Here is a 22,292-nt window from a genome sequence, read left to right on the forward strand (position 1 = left end):
AGCAGCTTGAGCCTTGTTGCTGCCCCAAATAATTATCTGGTACCCTAAAACCCATTAAACCCAGCATAACAGAATTGCTCATTTTACCTCGAAACACTATAAGGTAGGTATGAGAGAAGAGTCATTTCCATGCGTACTCGTAGTGTATTTTATTCCACCATGACCACACGAACAGGGTGGGTAAATCGAAGGATAAAAAGGATCTACTCCCATATACAGAGTTAATTTTTAGCCAATCCATATGTCCTTTCGCAAATTTTAGTGCCTTTTTAAAGCCCAGCTACGACCAACAGCATTACAATAATTTCAAATCAAAACTACTACAAATAAGAAAAAAATAATTGTACCATCACTGTAACTAATATCGGTTATAATATACGCAAGATTGACAGTTGCTTTTATTTGGTTTTGTTGTCGCGATCATACTATTCTCTCGGTATACCTTACTGATATGTTAGGTTAAATCTTTTAATATACACAATGGATTGTAATGCAGTTTTTAACAATGAAATAATGCTTCAAGACGATAATTTATATGTATAATAGGCACACATAGATATATAGGTACATATGTATAATGGGATAGGAAGCTAGTATATTATATGTATATACCAAAGATACTAAAGATGTAATCTAAATATACCAAAGATGCCAACATAGAACACTTTACGAGACATAAATATGAGCCTGAGAGTAATAAATATTTATGTTTTTTATTCAAGGAAGGTGTCATTTATAATTTCATTATCAATATAAAATGAAAAATACAGTTTGTACATATCATATTTAATTGTATATCAAATAAAACTATCAGCTTTAAAAGCACCATATTACACTAATTACAACAATTTAATGTTAAACCTCTTAAAAATTAACCATATAATAATAAAAATATTAACTTTTTATAAGGAATCAAAGTAATTATTCAATTTAAACATACTTTTCAAGCAATTAACATAAATCTTAATAATTATAATCTATCTGCAATCCGCACTGCGAATTTTTCCTTGTCTAACATGGAATTTCCATGTCTAATATTATTATAAGAAAATTGCGCAAAAATAATCCATACTAAATTTAAGAATAGTGTTTATATGTCTGTTTGTTAACCTTTTATGGCTATATTATACTAATATTACGAATGTCAAAGTTTGTCTGTATTGTAATGTAATAAGTCGAGGCTACATCACATCATAACAATAAATATATGCCCATTTAAACGGTGGATTTAATTGCAACTTGGCAATTCTTACTTACATACTTCTTACAAGATATGTTAGTTTTCTGTCACATGTAAATCTAACTGCCCAAGTACGAAACGTATTCTAGTAGCTCTTGAAAATTTTCAGAAATACAATGCAGTGTATTTTTGTATTTTTTCAAGGAATATTTAAATGTATCGTACTTAACATTATATAAATTACAGTCCATTCCGTACATAAATTTCGTGCTTCGGAATTACATGATAGCAAACTATTATAAAAAAAAATGGAATGTGTAAAACATAAATACACATTTTTCCTTTTGAGGAATATAAAAAAATATATATAAAAATAAACATGAAAGTCAAAAGTATAAATATTATGTCAAACATGTATCTAAAGAATACTCCATAAAATATTGCACAATGCTAAGCAAGGAGACAAGCAATTTAAGTACTTACAGATGTATTTTGTTATAGAATACAATAAAACTATAAATTAATCATGATAAGGGACAAAATTCATTTAAAGTTATTATGCATAGGTCAAACCTAAGTCATAGTTATATAAAGATTTTTTAAAATATAAGGATAAAGTAACAGTCATAATTTAATTTGTGTCCATTTTAGATTTCAACGATTGGTAATATTCAGACAGGATCTTCCATGCAGTCGGTGCCATAAAACCTTTAGGAGGTTCCTTGCCGGATTTAGCAAGACCTGTAAAAAATAAATTATGTATACAAATATAATTAAAAAATCTTTCATCTATTTTACAGCAAGTTACATTGATACTACACACAACTGATACAGAATATTTAGGAACAATTCTAAAGCTGAAGTGCAATCCAATTAAATTAAATTAATTAAGCCTTAGATACTAAGATAGTACTAAGATGCGAACGTACATGTTATTATGTGATATTTAATAAAATATTAACGTCCTTTATGAGCCTGTTTAATACACGCTATATTTATTAATTACGAAATTAAATTTAAAGTTTTTGGTTGAATGCACCCGTATAAGGTAGTGAAATTACACAATAAAAGGAATAAGAATCTTATTCCTTCGTAGTGACTACGCATGACTAGTGTCAGGGACGTCGTAAGACAAGGTAATGTTCGTAATGCTGTTCATATATACAGGCGACGGTTATCATTTAACATCAGGTGCGCCTTCAGCATTAGGTTGCTATTCCAATTACAGAAAAAATAACTTAAAAATTATGTCATGTTAAAAGTATTATTAACTTGAGTTTGTTTCAATACATTGTATAAAAATATTTTTTAATTAAATTAAATGCTTTAGATGTCTCCTAGTATTAAAGCATTCCATAGTCCATTGTTTCTGCATGCCTACCTCACAATACTCAGGCGCGACGTATGTATGAAGTAATAATAATTTTAGAAATAGTATATACAATGCGAATTCATACAAATAAATAAGAATATAGCAAATAAATTATAGTATTACCTCTCATCCTAGTTCCAGAAATAAAGTCAAAGTCTTCCTTGCGCGTTGGATCAAAGAACGCCATCTTGCCAACTGAAGTGTCGTAAGCGGCTACGCGGAATGGAATTATCTAGAAAGTTTGTTATACATTTATTATTTTCGTAATAACCTAAGAATAATGATTTTGTACGCTAAATCCTCAAATTAAGAGGCATAGAATGAAACGTTTAAACAAAGTCGTCTATTATTTTATTTATAAATCAATTACCAATATTAAATGGCGTATTTAAAAATGAAGAAAAAAAAATACAAATTTTCCTTTTAATTTCAAAACAACCATCAGCATTTACTGACCTCGAGGTCAATAAGTCCGGGAGCACCCTTGAGAAGCATGGCGCCATGTCGGGGGTCGTAGAGATCGCCGCCGCCGTCGGGGTGCGGAAGTCCGGCCGGGTCCCGCCCCACTATGTAATGATTCGCGCCAGCATTCATTCGGCATTTTGCGTGCCATTGTACCTACAAATACAAAAATCCATGTAGAGTCGAAGTCTTCCATAATGACGACATAACGGCCTCGGTGATCTAGCTGTTTAATTTGCCTTACTTCCTATTGCCGCAGGTTCGATTCAAACACGGTACAAACATCATGAGTATGAGAATCATATTAATGAATACAAATGTTTGTTAAAAAAATATACCTATTATTTATATCTGTTGTCTAGTACCCATAACATAAACTCTCCTTAGCTTGGAAATTGATGGCGCTGTGTAAAGAGTCCTGAAATATTGTATATTATATATATACTTTTAGGACTATCACACTAGATAGATTAGTCAGAGGCATTCTCAACTGTTTATGTCAACGTAACATAGATCATGTCCACATTTTGTTTAGGTATATTTCAATCCAAAGAGGAAGAGTTGAGACAGAATCAAAATCACAACCTTTTGCTCCAAGTCTGCATTATTTGTCATAATTTTGATATATTGAAGGCCATTTCGATATATTTTGGGTAAAAAAAAATGCGATACTCCTTTTAGAATTTGGTAATAGATATTATAGATATGTAAAGATTTACCTCAGTGGGTCCGGCGTACATCATAGGCGATGGGAATATTGCGAGTATGGTGGCATTTGGATCAAGTACACCTTCACTCAACACCGCCAGATGTTGGTTTATCCTCACTTCAAGAGGCACGTCGTCGTCCTTTGTCCAACCGCCTAAAATTCCATGCAATTAATAAAAATAATAATCGAAAGAAAGTACAGAAAATTATTGTAGTATATATTATCTAATTTATCTATTACTTTTGTAGTTGACGTTTATAATGTATTCTGTACCTAGATTTTACAGAAATGGAGTCTGTATTGTGTAATGAAGGGAACAGCCAAAATAAATGTGAATTTGCTTTTTATTTAAATTACTATTAAAATATAGTAAAACTATAATTAATATTAATATATAAACATATAATAATTTATAATAAGTATTAATTTATTTGTCCTCACAAACATAGACGGCAATTATACAACACGAAGTGACAAGATTTATTGTTACCCATCAGTTTTAGAGAACATTAAAGAATACATTAAGACGTCCGTGTCATGAATGGCAAATTCATGAGGGCTGCAATAGTTTGCCTATGTTGATACTAATTTCTCTTCCATTCTCATTCCGTTCTTTGAACCAAAATATGCAAGCACACCTGTTGGTTTATTTTTAAATTGTTTTACGTAACTAGAAGGTATACAAGCAAGATCATAAAAGTACATACTGATTTTTTATATAAAAAGTATACAAACCCAATGGATGCAATAATAGGACAGGTTTCTTATAGCCCCTCTCTATCAATTGTCGTTGAGTATCCTGCATCAACAAGGCGTGGCCGTTATGAATCGGGTTTCGTAACTGAAAAGTAATAAAAAATGTAATTATTTTATCTGTAAAATTATAAGTTTAGACAAAATTATTGATAACCAATAATGAATAAGAGAGTAATTTCAATCTATACGAATATTATAAAAAAGTAAAGATTGTGACTTTTGAATGTTTGTGATAATCACCGGTGCTGACCGATTTTAATTTTTTTTATTGTTGGATAGCCTATTTATCGAGGAAGGCTACAGATTATATAACATCCCACTACCAGCAAGATGGTGCTGTGTAAATTATTCACATTATTATTATTATTCATAAACTATCGATACGTTGTTTCCTTACCTGGAAAGCAAATACAGCATCAGCTTGTAACTCCCTAAACTTCCTGCGGAGCTCATTGGGTGTAAGTCGATACGCGTCGAGGCCGTCATTCCAACGGATACGTTCAAATACTTCTAAAGTGCCACCGACAAGCCAATCACCAGATTCTGAGATCATCTGTAGAAGAAATGAACAGAGAACTGAATTATACATTTAATTATGGTAAACAACATCCATATAATAAATTCAACAAATACATAATAAGCTAACTTAACTAGCTTAACTAGGTTCTCGCCCCAGCTTCGCACGGGTGTACATGTGTTATATATATAAACCTTCCTCTTGAATCACTATTAAAAAACCGCTTCAAAAACCGTTGCGTACATAGGGACGGACAGACAGCGACAGCGACTTTATTGCATACTATGTAATATATCCACACTAATATAATACATGCGAAATTGTGTCTGGTTATCTGTCTGTTTCCTTTTCACGACAAAGCGGTTGAACCGCTTTTAATGAAATTTGATATGAAGATATAAGGTATTACGAGGATAAACATAGATTATCTTTGATAAAAAAAAATAATCTAGAAAGGGACGAAAGTTTGTTTGAAGTAGCGAGTAAAATCGTAAATATAATAAGTAGTATAATATAGTACACAATTTAAAACTACAGAAGTCAAACGTTCCAATTACGTTATTACTCTAGTGTATCACAAGATCACTCATTAAAAATCCATTCTGCGGCTGCAACATTCTAGATAATAGAAATAACCACTTTTGAATAGTCATATCTTTTTATTCTACCAATCATTCGGAATGCAGGTTCATAACAAGAATGAGCATAAATATGTGTGCACTGTTTGAATACAAACTGCCAAATAACAAAATTGACATAAATAAATAAATAGTTACTTAAGTAACAAAATAAATCAGTCAGAGTATCAGAGCAGACGAGTCGCTTCAAGCAGCAACCGTTCACAAGCCATCACTATGCTGAAATATATTAAAAAAATATATATAATACCTTGATATAGGGGTGTCCTGTGTGATATATCCCGAACTGACGGCAGCACCTCTCCTGCTTCCTGTGCGGGTAGAACTCCGGCGAACGCAGTATGGCCACCGAGCGACCGGCGTGGCGAAGTGTGATCGCCGTAGCTCCAGCCAGCCGATCTTTTGTTGCCGTATCCACTGGTAACACCACTGGCACTGACTGGTTGACGCTTGACCCGTCGGCAAGGGTCAGGCAGTTCGAGTGGAGTGCCTGTGTATTACCACATAGTTATTTTTGTTGTTTTTAATGGCCATATGCGTGAACAGGGTTTCCTCATAAGTATAGGTTTATATGTATTCCGGCACAGACTTGTTGACGCTTGACCCGTGGGCAAAGGTTTTATTTTATTAGATTCGACATTAAAAAATGCATACAACCCTTTCACTTGTCTACCATCAATCTCTATTTTTTTATAGTGATATTAATTTATAAAGTAAAACAACGTTTGCCGGGTCTACTAATTACTTATAAACAATGATTATCTTACCTGAAGATACTCATGTTCCCTCATAAATCCTTTTAGTGGATAAGCCCATCCTTCCGAAAGAACCTGTAAAGTAAAATAACAAATCGTTAGACCATCACGACAAATAGAATCACGATATTGCAAAACATCGAGTGCTTTTGTAAAGTTTGTTTCATTTGGATCTATTATACTGTGGCAAATATAGCGAGAATAAAATATTCTTTATATATAAAAATTACGTGTCATGTTGTTTATCCGCGATGGACTCCTAAACTACTGAACCGATTGCAAATTTGATTTGCATATTGTGTGCAATTTGATCTAACTAGAAAGATATCTATATAACCTACATCTCAATTTATAGTCGCAATATTATTTTATTTAAGAACCTTAGCGGCTGCAATGCGTGGCCACACATTGCAGTCGCTAAGTAAGTAGTACTCTGCTAGTAATATATATTTCAAACTAGCTTTTTTAAGTTTGTGTATACATTTAAAGTAAATATCATTTCCTTTTGAGTTTAATAGCAAGGTTAATGTTCTATGAAGTTAACAGTCCACTACAATCGTTAATATGAATTGATGACAAATATTATTATTTACTATAGGATTAAAATTTACAATAACATAGTGTAATCGCAAATAAGTGATATTGGTTTTTAAATAGGGATTATTGATAATCGTATTGATATAATAAGTACTCGAGTACGCAAGTGTGGGAAATTTATTATAATAAAAACAAATTTCGTGGCAGTTGCCAACCGGTAATACACATACATAAATATACCGACTGTACCCGCGACTTCGTCCGCGTGGAATTTATATGAATTTTTCTAAAATAAAAGTAGCCTAAGTCACTCCTTATTATATAAGCTACCTACCAAAAAGTTCCGTCAAAATCGGTCCAGCCATTTCAGAGATTAGCCGGAACAAATAGATAAACAGACGGACAGACAAAATTTGTAAAAAAAATTTTTTTGGTGTATGTACCCTATTTATATTCATATGCATGTAGTAAAAAACGATTATTTCAATATTACAAACAGACACTCTAACTTTATTTATATGTATAGATGTATAGATAATACACGTAAAAAGAGAGAGAGTGTGACGGTCTAGTAGGTACTAACATAGTCATAAAAAATTTTGATTTATTTTATCATAAGAATTAAGATCACATTTGATATAATAACAAGAGTCCCAAATTGCTAATTTTGATAAAAAAATCTGGCATACTGTAAACCAACATTTTCCACGCAGAAATTGATTAATTGACAATAATAAAAAATATCACTAATCCGCGGGAGCTTTATTTCGCACTAATTACATTCATATGTTGATTAAAATAATTTGATATTAAAATATAATACTACAGAGAGAAACGTAATTAATACAGATAAATAAATGCAATATTATTATTTCGCTGGAAATAATAGTTTATTAGTCATTGAATGACGGTTCATTACAGTGGTGAATGTTTGCTAACAGTCTTACTTAGCAAAACCATAGATATATAATCAATTTAAAAAGGAAGGATATTCTCTGTTTAACTGTTTTTGTGTTACATATATAATATAACATTCTTGCTAAGTCTGACTATCATAACTTGACTTCTAACAAGTATTATTTCTAGTTATTTTATTATTGTCTTCAATCATATTTGTAAGAGTAATCGCAGAAGACAGTGAAACATATTATTTATTATAAAACCTTCGTTACTTCACAAATAAAGATTTTGAATTATTATTAGTTATCCTTTACACTACTGTTGCCCACTACTTCCTATAAACTAGTAAATATATATTTACAAGTACATTGCACACTTCAGCTCTAGTTACAATTATTATTACATTTAGAAATATTTGTGCGCTTTAGAATCTACAGGTCTTGGTATGTATTCTTAAAATTGAATGAAATTGATATGGCATTTTTGATTACTATAACACACCTTCAATGAAAATTCCGCAGCCCTAGCAGAAGGGTTTTAGAGGCACCTGGCAATAGCCCAAACAACCCAATAAAAAAATCTAGAGATATGATAACGACTTAATATGAGTAAAGATAACACACCTGAACCCATTGCAAATCTAGATCTGTGATGTTGATTTGAGGCAAGCTCTCCGCCTCATCTTGAGCGCTTGACAGCCTGTTGCCGTATATGAACAGTTCCTCCACCTCTATTGTTTTGTCGTCACAACGGGGAATTATTTCCTGCAATTGTATGAGAATAATTATAATATTGTACAATTTACACAGCGTGATCTAGCCCCATGCTAAGCAGACCTTGTGTTGTGGGTACTAGAGAACTGATATAACTACATTTTTTATAAATATATACATAGAAAATACCTACACTAATAGTAACAATCATACTCATGAATAGAAATATTTGCACCGTGCGATGAATCGAACCCATGACCATCGGAAGTAAGGCTGTGTGCTAAACCGGTAGACTACCGAAGCCATCAATAATATTATGAAACTGACGCTACCATTATAAATCGTACAGAATATACAAAAGATCTACTATTCTTCTTTTGTATAATAAATGTACCGTATGATCGTGCGATAATAAGACAAAAATTATAAAAAAAATATATACTCAGGCCTTATTGCCGCTATGATTTGATTGTCTATGACAAAAATGTTATCAAAAATGGATATACATTTATTTATTTTATTTATATAAATATAATGCACGTAATACAGAGATGAAAGTACATATGGCGGAGTTAATACCATGTGCTATTTTCTACCAATCAACCGTGAATATGCCGTAATTACGTACTAAAACTAATAGTAATTTTCTGTGACCTGTGATTCCAACAGTTTAATAACTTCCATGGTGGATTCTTCGATCGTGCGGCCCACTGTCTGCACCACCAGCTCAGGTGACATGGGGCGTTCATATTCTTGGGTGATGCCTGTGAAACCCTGCAATATACCATGCATAATGATACAAAACAGTCGTTTAAATAAAATTCATTTAAGATTTAGATATATTAATATTACTAACATAGTTTAATATTTTATTTACAGTATATCTTTGAATTTCTAGGCGTTTTTAAACTATAACATGCATATATAGTATAAAAAAATTAACCTTACTTTTGAATCATTCTATCTGTTCCTGAAAACTGCATTAAAATCTGTTACGTAATTTAAAAGATATACCTAAGCGAACAGACAACAGCAGCGACTACATTATAAACTATGTAAAAATAGTCCTCAATGATAAAATTTATCTTCATGACCATTTTCATTAAGATTCAATCAGCTGTTTAGTCATTAAAAGGTAAAAAACAGGTAGAGACACTATTATATTTATAATATTAATTCATGGATTTGCATCATTCAGTTCTCTGCCTACACACCACGTACCCGGCGTGCCAGCAATCGTAGATACAATAAATACAATTGCGAAAGTCTACGAGATAAAGTAATTAAAATCTGAGATATGCATATTTAAATCATAAACAAAAATAAAGTTGATTCATAATAAAAAAAACAGTACAGTTACAAACAACAAAACCTGCCTGAGGTTTTTATCTATACCGGAACACCGAGTCGAATTGCTAATTGTAACAGTCAAATCAATGTTTTAGCCTTTTTGTGACCCGGAAATATTCAATATGTTAACAGTATGAAAATAATGCAATTAATTTTTCAATTGCCCTTGGGTTATATTGATAAAATTGTAATACATTTCCTTGGGCAGTGTGAGAACAGCCGGCAGTTCAATTAACAACTCAAGGTTTTAAAACAAAACACAAAAGTGGCATTTCTAAAGATAATCAATATTCCATCTATTTTGTTTCCCCGTTGGAAACTTCCAAAAAGAGTAATCCAGTCAATTCTACTTTTTTTTTGTAATCACTGTATTGATAAATAAAACATATAATCCAACATTTATATATTCACTAATTTTTGTATTGGAATTGTCCAACAAGGTGATGACCTGATAAGTAGTAAATAGCGACAGTCTAGTATATATAGGTACATTAATAGCATCACGGTCATGAAGTCTTTAAGTGATATCACTATCGCGTTGCCACTCTGGAGGACTAAGATATTATGTCTCCAAATCCTGTATTTTCTGCCCTTTCTTATTCTCCAATAGACCACAGCTCAAAACGCGAAAAGTTAGATTCATGACATCTTAATCGGCCGAAATAGCAACACATAAAGGGTATTACAGACTACACATGACGTAATTTCCGAAAAAGGATGTATACGGTATATGTATATGTACGGCTGTAGTCAGTCCCTTTCCATCTTGTGGCCCATCAGCATTTTTCTAGTTCACTTACATTAAAGAGTATTTTAGTCTATCAGCAACTAAAATAATCATTGTTACCTTAATTTGGCCATCTCTAGCTTTCTTGTAGAGTCCTTTAGTATCCCTTTGTTCGCAGACCTCCAAGGGTGTGTCGATGAAAACCTCAAAGAATGGCAGATCTGAATCGATGTGGATACGACGCGCTACTTCTCGGTCCTGTAACAATGAAACATCTATAACTTAGAGATATATATGATAACGATGTTACCAACAAAAGCAGTAGGCTACATCCAGGTGTATTTTTAAACACGATTGAATTGGTATGAAACTAATAAATTACCTTTTTAACATAATTGGAATGGTAAAAAGCCGGCGGACCATCTAATGGTAAAGATATGAAAGTAAGCGGCAATCATCGTATATATACATACATTATACATGACTGGACCTATTATTACTTTATCATGTGGCAATCGTGATACCAGACAGGGGACTAAGATGTCTCTTGTCTTGCAATTTAGTGGAATTCAAAAACAAGAGGCATGACAAATCATACTGTTTGAGGACTGAAATAAGTGAAACTGAAGTACCCATACAGATGACTTTTTACAGTACACCTCTGATAAAAACTTGTGAACTAAACCATTGCATATCCTTCAAACAGGCAAACCATAGCCAAACCAACAAGATATAATATATTATTATGAATCACAATGTCATATGAAACATCTGTTCTATAATATACATATATACCGTTATCAATAACTTTTCTAATTAAACTTATAAATAAACTGTCCTTTGTACGTTGTATAAAAGGTTTATTGCATAAAAAGATTGTAATGTTTGGATGAATGTTACTTTATGGTACGACGGACTCAAATGAAATTCTGGATACAAATAAATCTATTCGTGTTACTAATTACATTATTTATTACGTTTTGTTGATGATACAATATATTATATCGATTAGATATATTTGTCAATTCTAATTACTTTTTAAAACCAAGTATTGAAGCCCCAATGTGTATGAAACAAAATTTTAACGTATCAAAGTTAATTATTACACCACTTATGACAATTACGAATGTAATTATTATACATTGTTATAATTGCCACAAGTTAATAACCTCAGATATGAACTGATAACTCTACTGTACAGCCGCTTGCTTTAACCTCTAAACACATTTGTTTAGTGATGTTCCTATATAAATCAATACGAGTAAGGAAGAACTTGATACTTCTGTTTCGATACCAAATAATTTCGAAAATACTAGAGTCGAATTGAAAGTACTTGTATGAAATACGTAATAGATATACTTAACTACCTAAAAAGCCAAATAGGTAATTTGAAATGCGAAATGATAACAAGAAAAAGAGACTTATATCTTAAAAAAGTCACGACGCTATATAGTTGGCAAGTAAAGCAACACCCCTACATTTGTTACTTGTTACTATTAAAGAAATGGATTCCTCTACACATTCATAAGCTTATTATTACAAGTTTCCCAGTTACATATAGCAACATTTTATTTATTTTTGCGATACGTCGTCATTACGTGTTACACGGTTAAAAAAGTAGTAGAACTGAGTTCCTCGAGTTTTTTTATAAATTCTCATTTAAACTGATATAACAGTATAATCGTTTGACTCTGTGCATATAATAGAGACTTGCAAATAAAACCACACAAATAAAACCACAGTCTTCAACGTAACCTTATAGGTCATTTAGTCGAGGGCCTTGGTAAGTTGTGTTACCTTAACGATGTTAATTTTCTTAATTCTGCCTTCATTAATATATGTTGCTATGCTATTGCGTATCTTCCCTCAGAACAAGTAAATCGATTAAAACTTAGACTTAATTATGAATGAATAGTAGATGACTACAATATCAATAAGAATAATTATGTAAATTTACCACTATATTCAGTCAAACCTTTACTGTTTCAAATACCGTTTTAAAAATTACTGAAATGGAATTAAATGACAAAAGTAATATGTATCTAAGAACTAAAATTTAAAAACAAAATATTATAAAGTGAGAAAATAATCTAGTTGTAGCTTTTAACATTTAGTAGAAGTTTTCTTCTGCCTTGATACCAAAATTATGTTCATTTTGAGATTAAAAAAATTATAACTTTCAACATCTGCATACGGACTGTAGGTGTACGCAAACATGTTAAAATTTAATTCAGTTGTCATTTTAGAAAATAGTTATTTCAGAATAATACAAAATAGAATCAGATATAAAATTTGTAAATTGCATCCTAGAGATTTTTTTTCAAGACGACGAAATAACCACAGCATATAAATATCTGTATTTCTTTATCTAAAATTAATAAAGGACCTAATAAAATAACCTGAGGGAAATCCGGGCAGTGGCTGATTAAGCAACAACATAAGCCTGTACCAAATTCTTTCAATTTGCCTTTGGTTTTTTGTTATTATTTCTTCGTTGTACAATGTTCAGACAGTTGGGAGACCGCGTGAAAACCTTATTACGTGAGGCCGTAGTATTGTAGCCTACATATGCGGTCTTTAAGACTATAGAGAAATAAAAAAACTACCTCAGCAAAAGGCGACACAAAACTGCAAAGGCACACAACGCCGCTATCAGCGAAGAGCTTCGCTACTTCAGCGACTCGCCTGATGTTTTCCTCGCGATCCTCTTTTGTGAATCCAAGGTTCTTGTTGAGGCCTGTTCTAATGTTATCACCATCCAATCCGTATGCTGGTATACCTGATAACATAATAAACGACAAAATTGTTATTATTATGCCGTTAAAATATACATATTTAAGTTTACTTAAATGACAAATGTTCATGGCAATAGTTCTTCATCCTCATGCACGGGCTTTTCATTTTATGTTAGACTTAGACAACGATATAAGTGTAAAATTTAAATAAACTGGCTTTAAAGAAATACAGTTGAGTTTTTTGCCAGTTATTGTCAAATGAATATATACTGAACTGGACGGTAGGGAAAAATATATATATAAAAACTTGACGTTCATAAACTGTTAAAATGTCCTAGTGTCCTTATTTACAATATAGTCAAAATAAATTAATAATTTTTTTTTGAATTGATTTGATGTCTTTATAGACATTTTTATTTTATCAATATCATTCGATGAATGATGAATACATTATAAAAGACCGTATTTTTAAAAAAGGAACTACCCCTACAATGGATAGGAAAGTTTACAGTAATATATACAGATAAAAAGTTTCTTTATCTAGAATAGCAAACAAGCCAATGCGTACCTGATGAAAAGTAGTATGGACCCTACCACGGACATGAGAAAGAACAATGTGACCTTATAAGCCATTCGTAAGGACTAAGTTTAATGTTTCCGTATTCATGTTATAAACATAAAGAAATTAAACATTGATCTTCTATCTCTACATAATGACAAAATAGATAAAGTATACAAGCAAATACAGATAAATTAAAATAAACACTAGTAATTATACTAAACTACTGACACTAATATCTTTTCTATTTAAGTGATATTAAATTACACGCATTTGAGATAAAATTTAGGTCACACATGTTATTATCGTACACTGTTTTTTTATTATTTGGTTGCAGTTCGTAACCAAGTAATGCAATCATAGTTATCACCAATAGGAAGTATAATATAAAAAAAATATATGCAATCACATATGTATACACTTCTTATAATAATAATTATACCTTCAAGACCTTATTCTAAAAAGTGTAGTCAAAGATATAACTGTCGACGTCAAGGTGCACATAACATGTCCAAACTAATTGCCTTATTTTCATCACTGGCGAGTCACTTAGAAATTCAAACTATCGTTAGTTTCTGAGTTCGTACTCGGGATCTAAGTTATGATAACAGTGAATGCTGTCATAAAGTTATTATAAAAAAAACATATGTTAATTGCATCTATCTAACAATAGATACATCATAATCAGGAAGTGTGACATGCAATCTTAGATTATATAGATATACAAAACGTTCGTTACTATTCGGAATTGAACTAACGAAGATAAGGTAAAACATATAGCTAAGAAGTTATTATTTAAAAACAGTCTAATGACATTATTTTGTTTAGTCTTCAGTAAAGCAAACTAGTTTTGATGTAATAAAATACTTTTTTTAATAAATAGGTATAGAATCAACAGTAAAAAAAATGTATAAACCATAACAATTAAAGAAAAATCATAAGTATCGGTTCAGAGTTGATTTAAATATCTCGTAACATGTACACAATAAATACAGTCGAATGAGAACAGTCTTGCTGGAGTTAGTAGAAAATCAAAAACGATATTATTATGGCATCAGAGAATAAAGTGTGAGTTGTGAACGTCAATAAAAAAATAGTCATATATACAAACATATGACCAAATCAAATAATATGACAACTCCAAAGATATTAATATTGTCGCAGATATTATTCTTCATAACGTGTTTCTACGGCACGGTTTCAAATTTAAAATGAGCAATAGCTGAAACTGTTTCACTATAAATAACCGTCTGTGATGTGACTAGATAATAAAAAGGTAAATTATCAGAAAATCATTAAAATAGCGATACTATTTTCTGTTATACGACATCCAAATATCACAAGCACCTGGCTAGTTTTTGCGATAAACATATAAGCAAAAGACAGGCTCCATATATTAAAGTCACTGATAAAATCATTTATTTACCGGGTAAACTTTGTACCAACTCGTCTGTACAATTATAAGATATAGAAGCATGTTATGTTAGTCCCCATGTATGAGGGGTATCACTTGGTACTCGGTTGCTATTTTTCATTAGGTATGCCAGTCCGCTTGTTTGCTATTTCAACAAATTAAATCACAATAATAGGTACATACCTTTAGATACCAGATAGGCCTCAAGAGCGAAGGCGATGCTGGTCTTTCCAGCGCCACTGAGTCCTGTAAACCATACGGTACTGCCTCTAAATTCTCGGCTGCCTAGCGCTTTACTCCTTTTAGCTCTGGACACCTGGTGTTTCTGTTCCACCACATTCGTAGCTACTTGAGCACACTGCAACAAATAGAAGAGTTGCGTTATTATTATGTTGTAGTAAGTACAAGAAATGGTTTAGTACACCGTAAGTACAATGGTTTAGTAAATTATTATGCATCACACCAATATCAATCAATATTGACCCCCTCTCCGCGACCATGTCACAGTTGGTAACAATTGTTGTTGTTTTAGTTGTATGTTGTATGGTACTCACATTTCTATAAACCATTAAAAGTAGGAGAAAGCTAAGAACCTACGAAATATAAAGAGATTGTCACTTTCGTAACAAAAAAACAGTTCAAGTTTATTCATATATACAAACATATATCATGCAAATACATATATGCAAATAAATATCTTAACTGTCACATTGCAAATTTGGTTTAGTTTTAGTTAAATAGGAAACCCATGTTCGGTCTAAATACCTGTAACTGAAATAACCATATTGTGAATAAAGTGCATTTAAATTTTAAATATACTTTAGGTGTGAATGGAATTCATGATTTTTACAGGACCTTTGCGACTCCTCCAACCCAGTACAATGTCACACTTTGTTTATACGGCGTAACTTATGAATGCCCCTTTATGACTATTCCATCTGGGATAACAGTCGTAAACGCATATGTATAGTATAGCTTATACAATACAAAGTACAGTACGTGCGTAGTCTGAAGTAATATTATAATAGAATTGTTATAATTATGAGTTTCATACAGGACATTTTACTAAAACGTCCTGTATGAAAAAAATATTAGCGAATTTTAATTTGTAATGGATATAATAGTAACACAGTGTAATTTATTTAAAAAAAATCCTATAATAATAGCTTCTATGCTAAATCTGGTGCAGGTTGCTAGATAAATAAATAGTACCTGTAAATATCTATGTAAGTTGTATATATTTAATTCTAATATTTGAAATACAACTAATAACTTTTCTAATATTGACAGTAGCTGGGAATATGGAAAATTTTAAAGCTACATAAATAACAATGAATAAACCATAACGGCCTGATAGTTGAACCTTCTCAATTTCAAGGCTTGTGAACGCACAAGATCCTGTCATAATAATTAGCCTTGAACGTAAATAGAATACAGCTACAACTAATAACTTCATATTATTGGCGTCCATAAAATTGCAGAAATATCTTCCTAGTTAGGTATATATTTTTTAGCACTTTATATAAAAACTTCCTTCAAACGTTTCTATATTAAAAAAAAGTTTAAAGTCTACGGTAATATATCTAAAGCCATTCAATATGAAGGTCATAGAGATAATATACCATCACGCAAACGTAAATATCATGTATCACTGCAAGATCATATTATTATGTATGTATATGTATAAACAATAGGTATAATCTTTATAATTATTTTTTATATGGGTGAAAATTGTATTACCCGTATAAACAGCAGAATTATGAATATTCTATCGGTTTATTTTCATAAGAATTTAAAAACGAAGTATTTTTTATTTGGCTTAAAATGTCTGAAAAATTATTCTTCTCGTGTATTCCCATGTAAATTTGATTATGATCTCACTAGTAGTATTTGAGTCATCTATACAAATCATTTCTTTTTTATTCTTGCATATCTCTGAAACGGCAGGACACGATAAACGAAAAAAGAATAATAGAGTTACATCAGCATTACTGTAACAATTAAAACAAAAAAAAATCGAACATCCTGTCCACATGTATGTCAATACTATGGAAATGCAATAGATTGTTACATGTTATGCTATAGTACCTATGCCCGGAGTATCATCTATGTGAAATTTGTAGCCTAAATTTTATTCTGATGTATAAAGCTATATTACTGTAAAATTACAAAAGCTTTCTTAGACTTTTTTTTCAACTAATTAGTCAGAAACTGACAATATATGCAGAGTACCTAACTTTAGTACCTAAGTCATTTGTACAATACCTTGGTTTTTCGATGCACAGAACACAGACGGAATGATCATTCTTGGGTACTTAGAAATGGTAACTATAATATGTAAGCTCCAAAACTTGAGAAACTATAGTAATAAAAACACTTCTATTTTAAGCAGATTTCGTAATAGCGTCTATTATAAAATCCGCACAAAAGTCTATCACGTAAAAGGAAAATCCCTACTGATAAATATAATATCTTTATATATGATAATGAAATTAAACATATACAACCATTCGTAAACGATTTGATAAACATTATGCACTTTAAATACGCAAAGGCACAAATGTTATAGAAGTTACGGAGCCAGTTATTTTACGTAAACAAGCTACTTTCACCGCATACTATTCGATATAGCTATAATTATTCTACCTATTCGATATACGACCGATGTATCGATACACTTAGAACACGCAAGTACATCAATGTATTAAACTTATTTCGAATCAATGTCAGCAGATGTAGTGGTATGATCTAAACCGAAAACCAAAGACGAATTTCCCCTCTATTTCAATTTGGAGCGAAACTCATTCACTTATTAATTAGTCATCTTGGATACACTGATGGGTTACATCTTGTATGAATAATGTTACAAACTTGCATACAGATATGTAGGTACATAATATTTACATTTTTTATGTCTATACAACGTTTTTTTCATTCGCCACGATGGGATAGTGTGTATGTCGTCGGCGCAGGCGGTTGCACCACTAAATATTCATTCATAGCGTACCTTTCAATAGCATGCGAAACTGCTAAGAAGACAGCTGCGATGTACAAACAAACACTGAAGTGAACCATCCGGTTTTTTTTATTGACGGAAAAATAAAATTATCTAATAATATTATGACTCACACTAATATCCAAGTGCCTGTAGACATTTTATTTCTCCTATTTTATCAGTGATTAAGATAAAAATGGTTGTCCGCTTAGATACGACTTTCAGATGTCCGTAGTCCACAGGATATTGTAAAATAGTAAGGTATTAAGTGAAGATAAAATCATGATATGTTTTACTACCTATGTGTAGTACAGAAAGTATGAGTAGGTAGGTATAAATACAGATCCTGTGCCCACATATGTTTTTTTTCTAACTATTCTAATTCGATTGATAGAGCTGAACTTAAAGCTTCACCGGACGAAAATTGCAGTGTAAAGACAGCACTTATGGAGCGGCTGAAGACCAACTCCTACTGATAAATACGCCTTTACTGACTTGACTGAGGACACAGCAAGAGTTTTCGACCATAGTTAGAATTGGACATTTATCTATTGAAACGAGTTTCTACATGATACAATTATTTATCCTTGCTTTAGTTTACATAATTAGATACAATTAATGTCTTCGTGTAATGACTATTTCCAAGGATAAGGAAAGAGGCGACAAATGAAAGAACTGCAGATTCCGAAGATCAAGAGAAATAACACAAAATTAAATCCCTTTACCAAGACCTCGCCAGCATGCAATAGTATTATTTCTTCATTTATCACGTATTTATGAAAATATTTACAAATATTCGCATCTGATTAGGAGATAATGAGGATGATGACGGAGACGCGGTAAAGAAGTAATAAGTTAACATAACCATTGCCTAATGTTACATCTTTAATTAAAATTGATGAAGTATAAAGCCGGAAAGAAAGTCGTCATTTGTGGTGAAAGTCTTTCATTTTACTTTCGATGCAGAGCTGAGAGTATCTGGCATGCGTTTATGGGTATTGTACTTAATGTGGGACCTCTGTGCTTCCACAAAACACAGTACATATAAATACATAAGTCGTAAACGTAGCCAAAATACAATAAATAACATGACTACTGGGTTATACCCGTATTATTCCTAAAACGGTGTGCATTAGAATATTCTAATCTCACTTAATTTAAGCTTTAATTATTCATAATAAATAAAATAATCTATAAGTATATAAAAACTGGGTACAATTACTGTTATCGTCAGACTTGGGAATAATAATGTTGATAATAGGCTAATCCGCGATCCATTTATAGCATTATATATATAAAGCAGCCTATTTTAATCTTAGTTCTAGATATCAATATTTTAAATACCATATTTTTGGTATATTTTTAATTAATCCGTAACCTTGTTGTGACAACTACAAATAAAAACGTAGTGATTACTTGCTCTGTGATTCCAAACACAGAAAAATTACCGAATAAATACAGTCGTCCTAAAGTGATTTGGTAATTAATATATGTTTGTATAAATGCCTATATAGATTTAAAATTACTTCAAAAACTATTTAAGTGCGTAGTTCAACAGTTTTAGCAAAGCCAATATTTATTTATTAGTAATTAAACAGCCAATATGAAAATTTACTTAAATACCTAACACGGAACAAATAAACCATTATTTATACGGTCATAAAAAATTTACGAAACCTCTAATTTTAAGATTATTGGTGCACTGCGTTTCCATTAAAACAATAAAATTGTAAAAATGTTTCTGATCTAAATGTTTTAATTATTGAAACGATTACATGTCTTACATGAAATTTAAATACCTAAATTAATTGTAGGTACAATAAATACTAACCAGCCTTCCATTTCCAATTCCCCATTGTCCAATATTATATTTTTCGAATGTATCATTAACTTTTTTCTTCCTTATTTCCAAACTCATTGTAATAAAAAATATAAACGTCAATCAATACGACTTTCGCGCCAATATCTTTAGAAAATGGCTACTGTAAAACGCGGCAGCGCGTACGCTGACATAAACAATACTGGCGGCATTCTATTACGTACCTATTATAAATTGGTTGCAAACATTCATACCAGCAAACATTTCAATTGGACATTATTAACTACAGTACAAAACCGGTTGTGATCATAAATAAAAAACAGCAATGTTTATCTATTTTATTTATCTTTACTTAATTAATAAAAACTTAAAATCGTGACAGTGCAAAAATCGTTTTGACAGTTTGTATGTGTGAAGGTTTTAAGTAAAAAAGGTTAGAGGAATTTGGATGATATTTTTACTAAATGTGTTGTGTAATTATAGGTCGACTTATAGGCTAAATAAATGTGTAAAAAATATTCTAAAGGGGTGAAATAAATATTTTTTACTTTTTTTATAAGTCATCTATTTTATTAAGAAATAATAGATGGCGTATAAACACATACTTTATTTATTGTTGACGTTTGATTATCTCCATTACCTATACCTATTATGCATACGACGTCGCGGGCACGACTAGTCTGCATTATCTTTATATCTATAATCTATACTATAATAAAATCGGCTTCAGTTGTCTAGCAGTTAAGCACACCGCTTTTCTTCCGATGGTCTCGGGTTCTCGCTTTATCGGCTGCTCGCATGGTGCAAACATTTATGAGTATGATTGTTTGTATCGGTCTGGGTGTTTTCTATGTATATTAAGTATGTATCTACAAAAATGTATCTAAGTATTTATATCAGTCTAGTACACAACACAAGCTCTACTTAACTTGCGATTAGATGGCGCTGTGTGATTTGTCCAGGGTTAATACTAATATCAATAACACGTACTAATTTTAATTAATTTATAAATAAAATAATAGATGACGTTATGCAAGCTTTCATATATTTATTTAGTATGATTTCCTAATTTATATCGGGAAATGTATAAACGGACCAAGGCACGGGTACTAGTTAGGAAAAAAATTTGTCTAAAACATATTGTGCAGAAAGGATAATTTTATACAGACCTATGCCTGCGACTTTGTACGCGCATTTGTTATAACGTTTTTGCTTGTCGATCGACCGAAAATCGATTGGAATTAAACACTAACTATTACGAGAAGCATACTATAGTATCTACCTAGAGCCCGGGAGTATCCTTTCATTTCACCTAGGGCGGGCGGATCTCCGTAAACAGTTTCCCCAGGTAAAAAAAGGTAGATCAGTAAAAACATAGCATATGCTTTTTACTAATCGATGAATCGATTAAGCTGTTAAGTAAGCTTAATCGAGTAAACTTTTTTTATTAATTCGCGTGGATAAATGCAGAAATAATAAGTGAATAGATAGGTTAACACTACTCCCGCACTTGTGTATTACTAGGAACTTAATGAACAGAGTAATAAGGTTCAAAAAGCGGTGTTGTCGCGTAAACAATTTCTTCCAAATAACCTTTGTAAAGAGGTGTCGAACTTATGGAATACCCACAAAATCCTATTAGCTTTTATGTTAATTAGTAGTTAACAGATATTTATATTCATAATCCATTCGAGAGATGCCACATCAAACCAAAATTAATCCAAGAGACGGTGGTAGAGTTGTCCTCAGACAGGTTAGAATCCATTTTAGTTGATGAATAAAAAAAAAATGAGTCATTGTTTACACCCGGCAAACGTGACAACAATGAAATACCGAAGTTAAATACTGATAATAGTTTTCATTTTTTTTTTATTGAGAGGATTGGATTATTGTCAAGTGCTTAGATATGTAAGATGCATAAAGTTAATACAGCTGCAAAGTCAGATGTCTCATAGTGTGGCATAATCTACTATTACATGTTTGACATAAACAACCCAAAAATTTTCAGGTAAAATCATATCTTATATTCTCTTATAGTCATGTTATATGCAAAATGATACTTTGATGTGGAAAAAGTGGTGCAACCGTTTTACTAATGTAATATACTAGCTGAGTCCACAGTTTCTCCTGCTTGAAATTTATTACCTATGTGTT

At 31.5% G+C, this 22,292-nt stretch overlaps 1 protein-coding gene across 1 annotated transcript; it reads right to left on the reverse strand.

The window, feature by feature from the left end:
• Positions 1–787: 787 nt before the first annotated feature.
• Positions 788–20,344, reverse strand: LOC131846967 (bifunctional 3'-phosphoadenosine 5'-phosphosulfate synthase). The gene is made up of 14 exons (XM_059196386.1): positions 20,151–20,344; positions 15,508–15,682; positions 13,223–13,395; positions 10,737–10,874; positions 9,194–9,313; positions 8,450–8,590; positions 6,402–6,464; positions 5,885–6,124; positions 4,877–5,032; positions 4,459–4,564; positions 3,734–3,876; positions 3,009–3,170; positions 2,676–2,784; positions 788–1,921 (listed from the first exon to the last, which is right to left on the reverse strand). The coding sequence occupies exons 1-14, from the start codon at positions 20,235–20,237 to the stop codon at positions 1,812–1,814; spliced, it is 1,923 nt and encodes a 640-aa protein (XP_059052369.1). The 5' UTR covers positions 20,238–20,344; the 3' UTR covers positions 788–1,811.
• Positions 20,345–22,292: the final 1,948 nt, after the last annotated feature.

The sequence above is a fragment of the Achroia grisella genome, unplaced genomic scaffold, assembly GCF_030625045.1.
Source record: "Achroia grisella isolate CSIRO2021 unplaced genomic scaffold, CSIRO_AGI_Agris_v1 utg515, whole genome shotgun sequence".
Taxonomy (NCBI): domain Eukaryota; kingdom Metazoa; phylum Arthropoda; class Insecta; order Lepidoptera; family Pyralidae; genus Achroia; species Achroia grisella.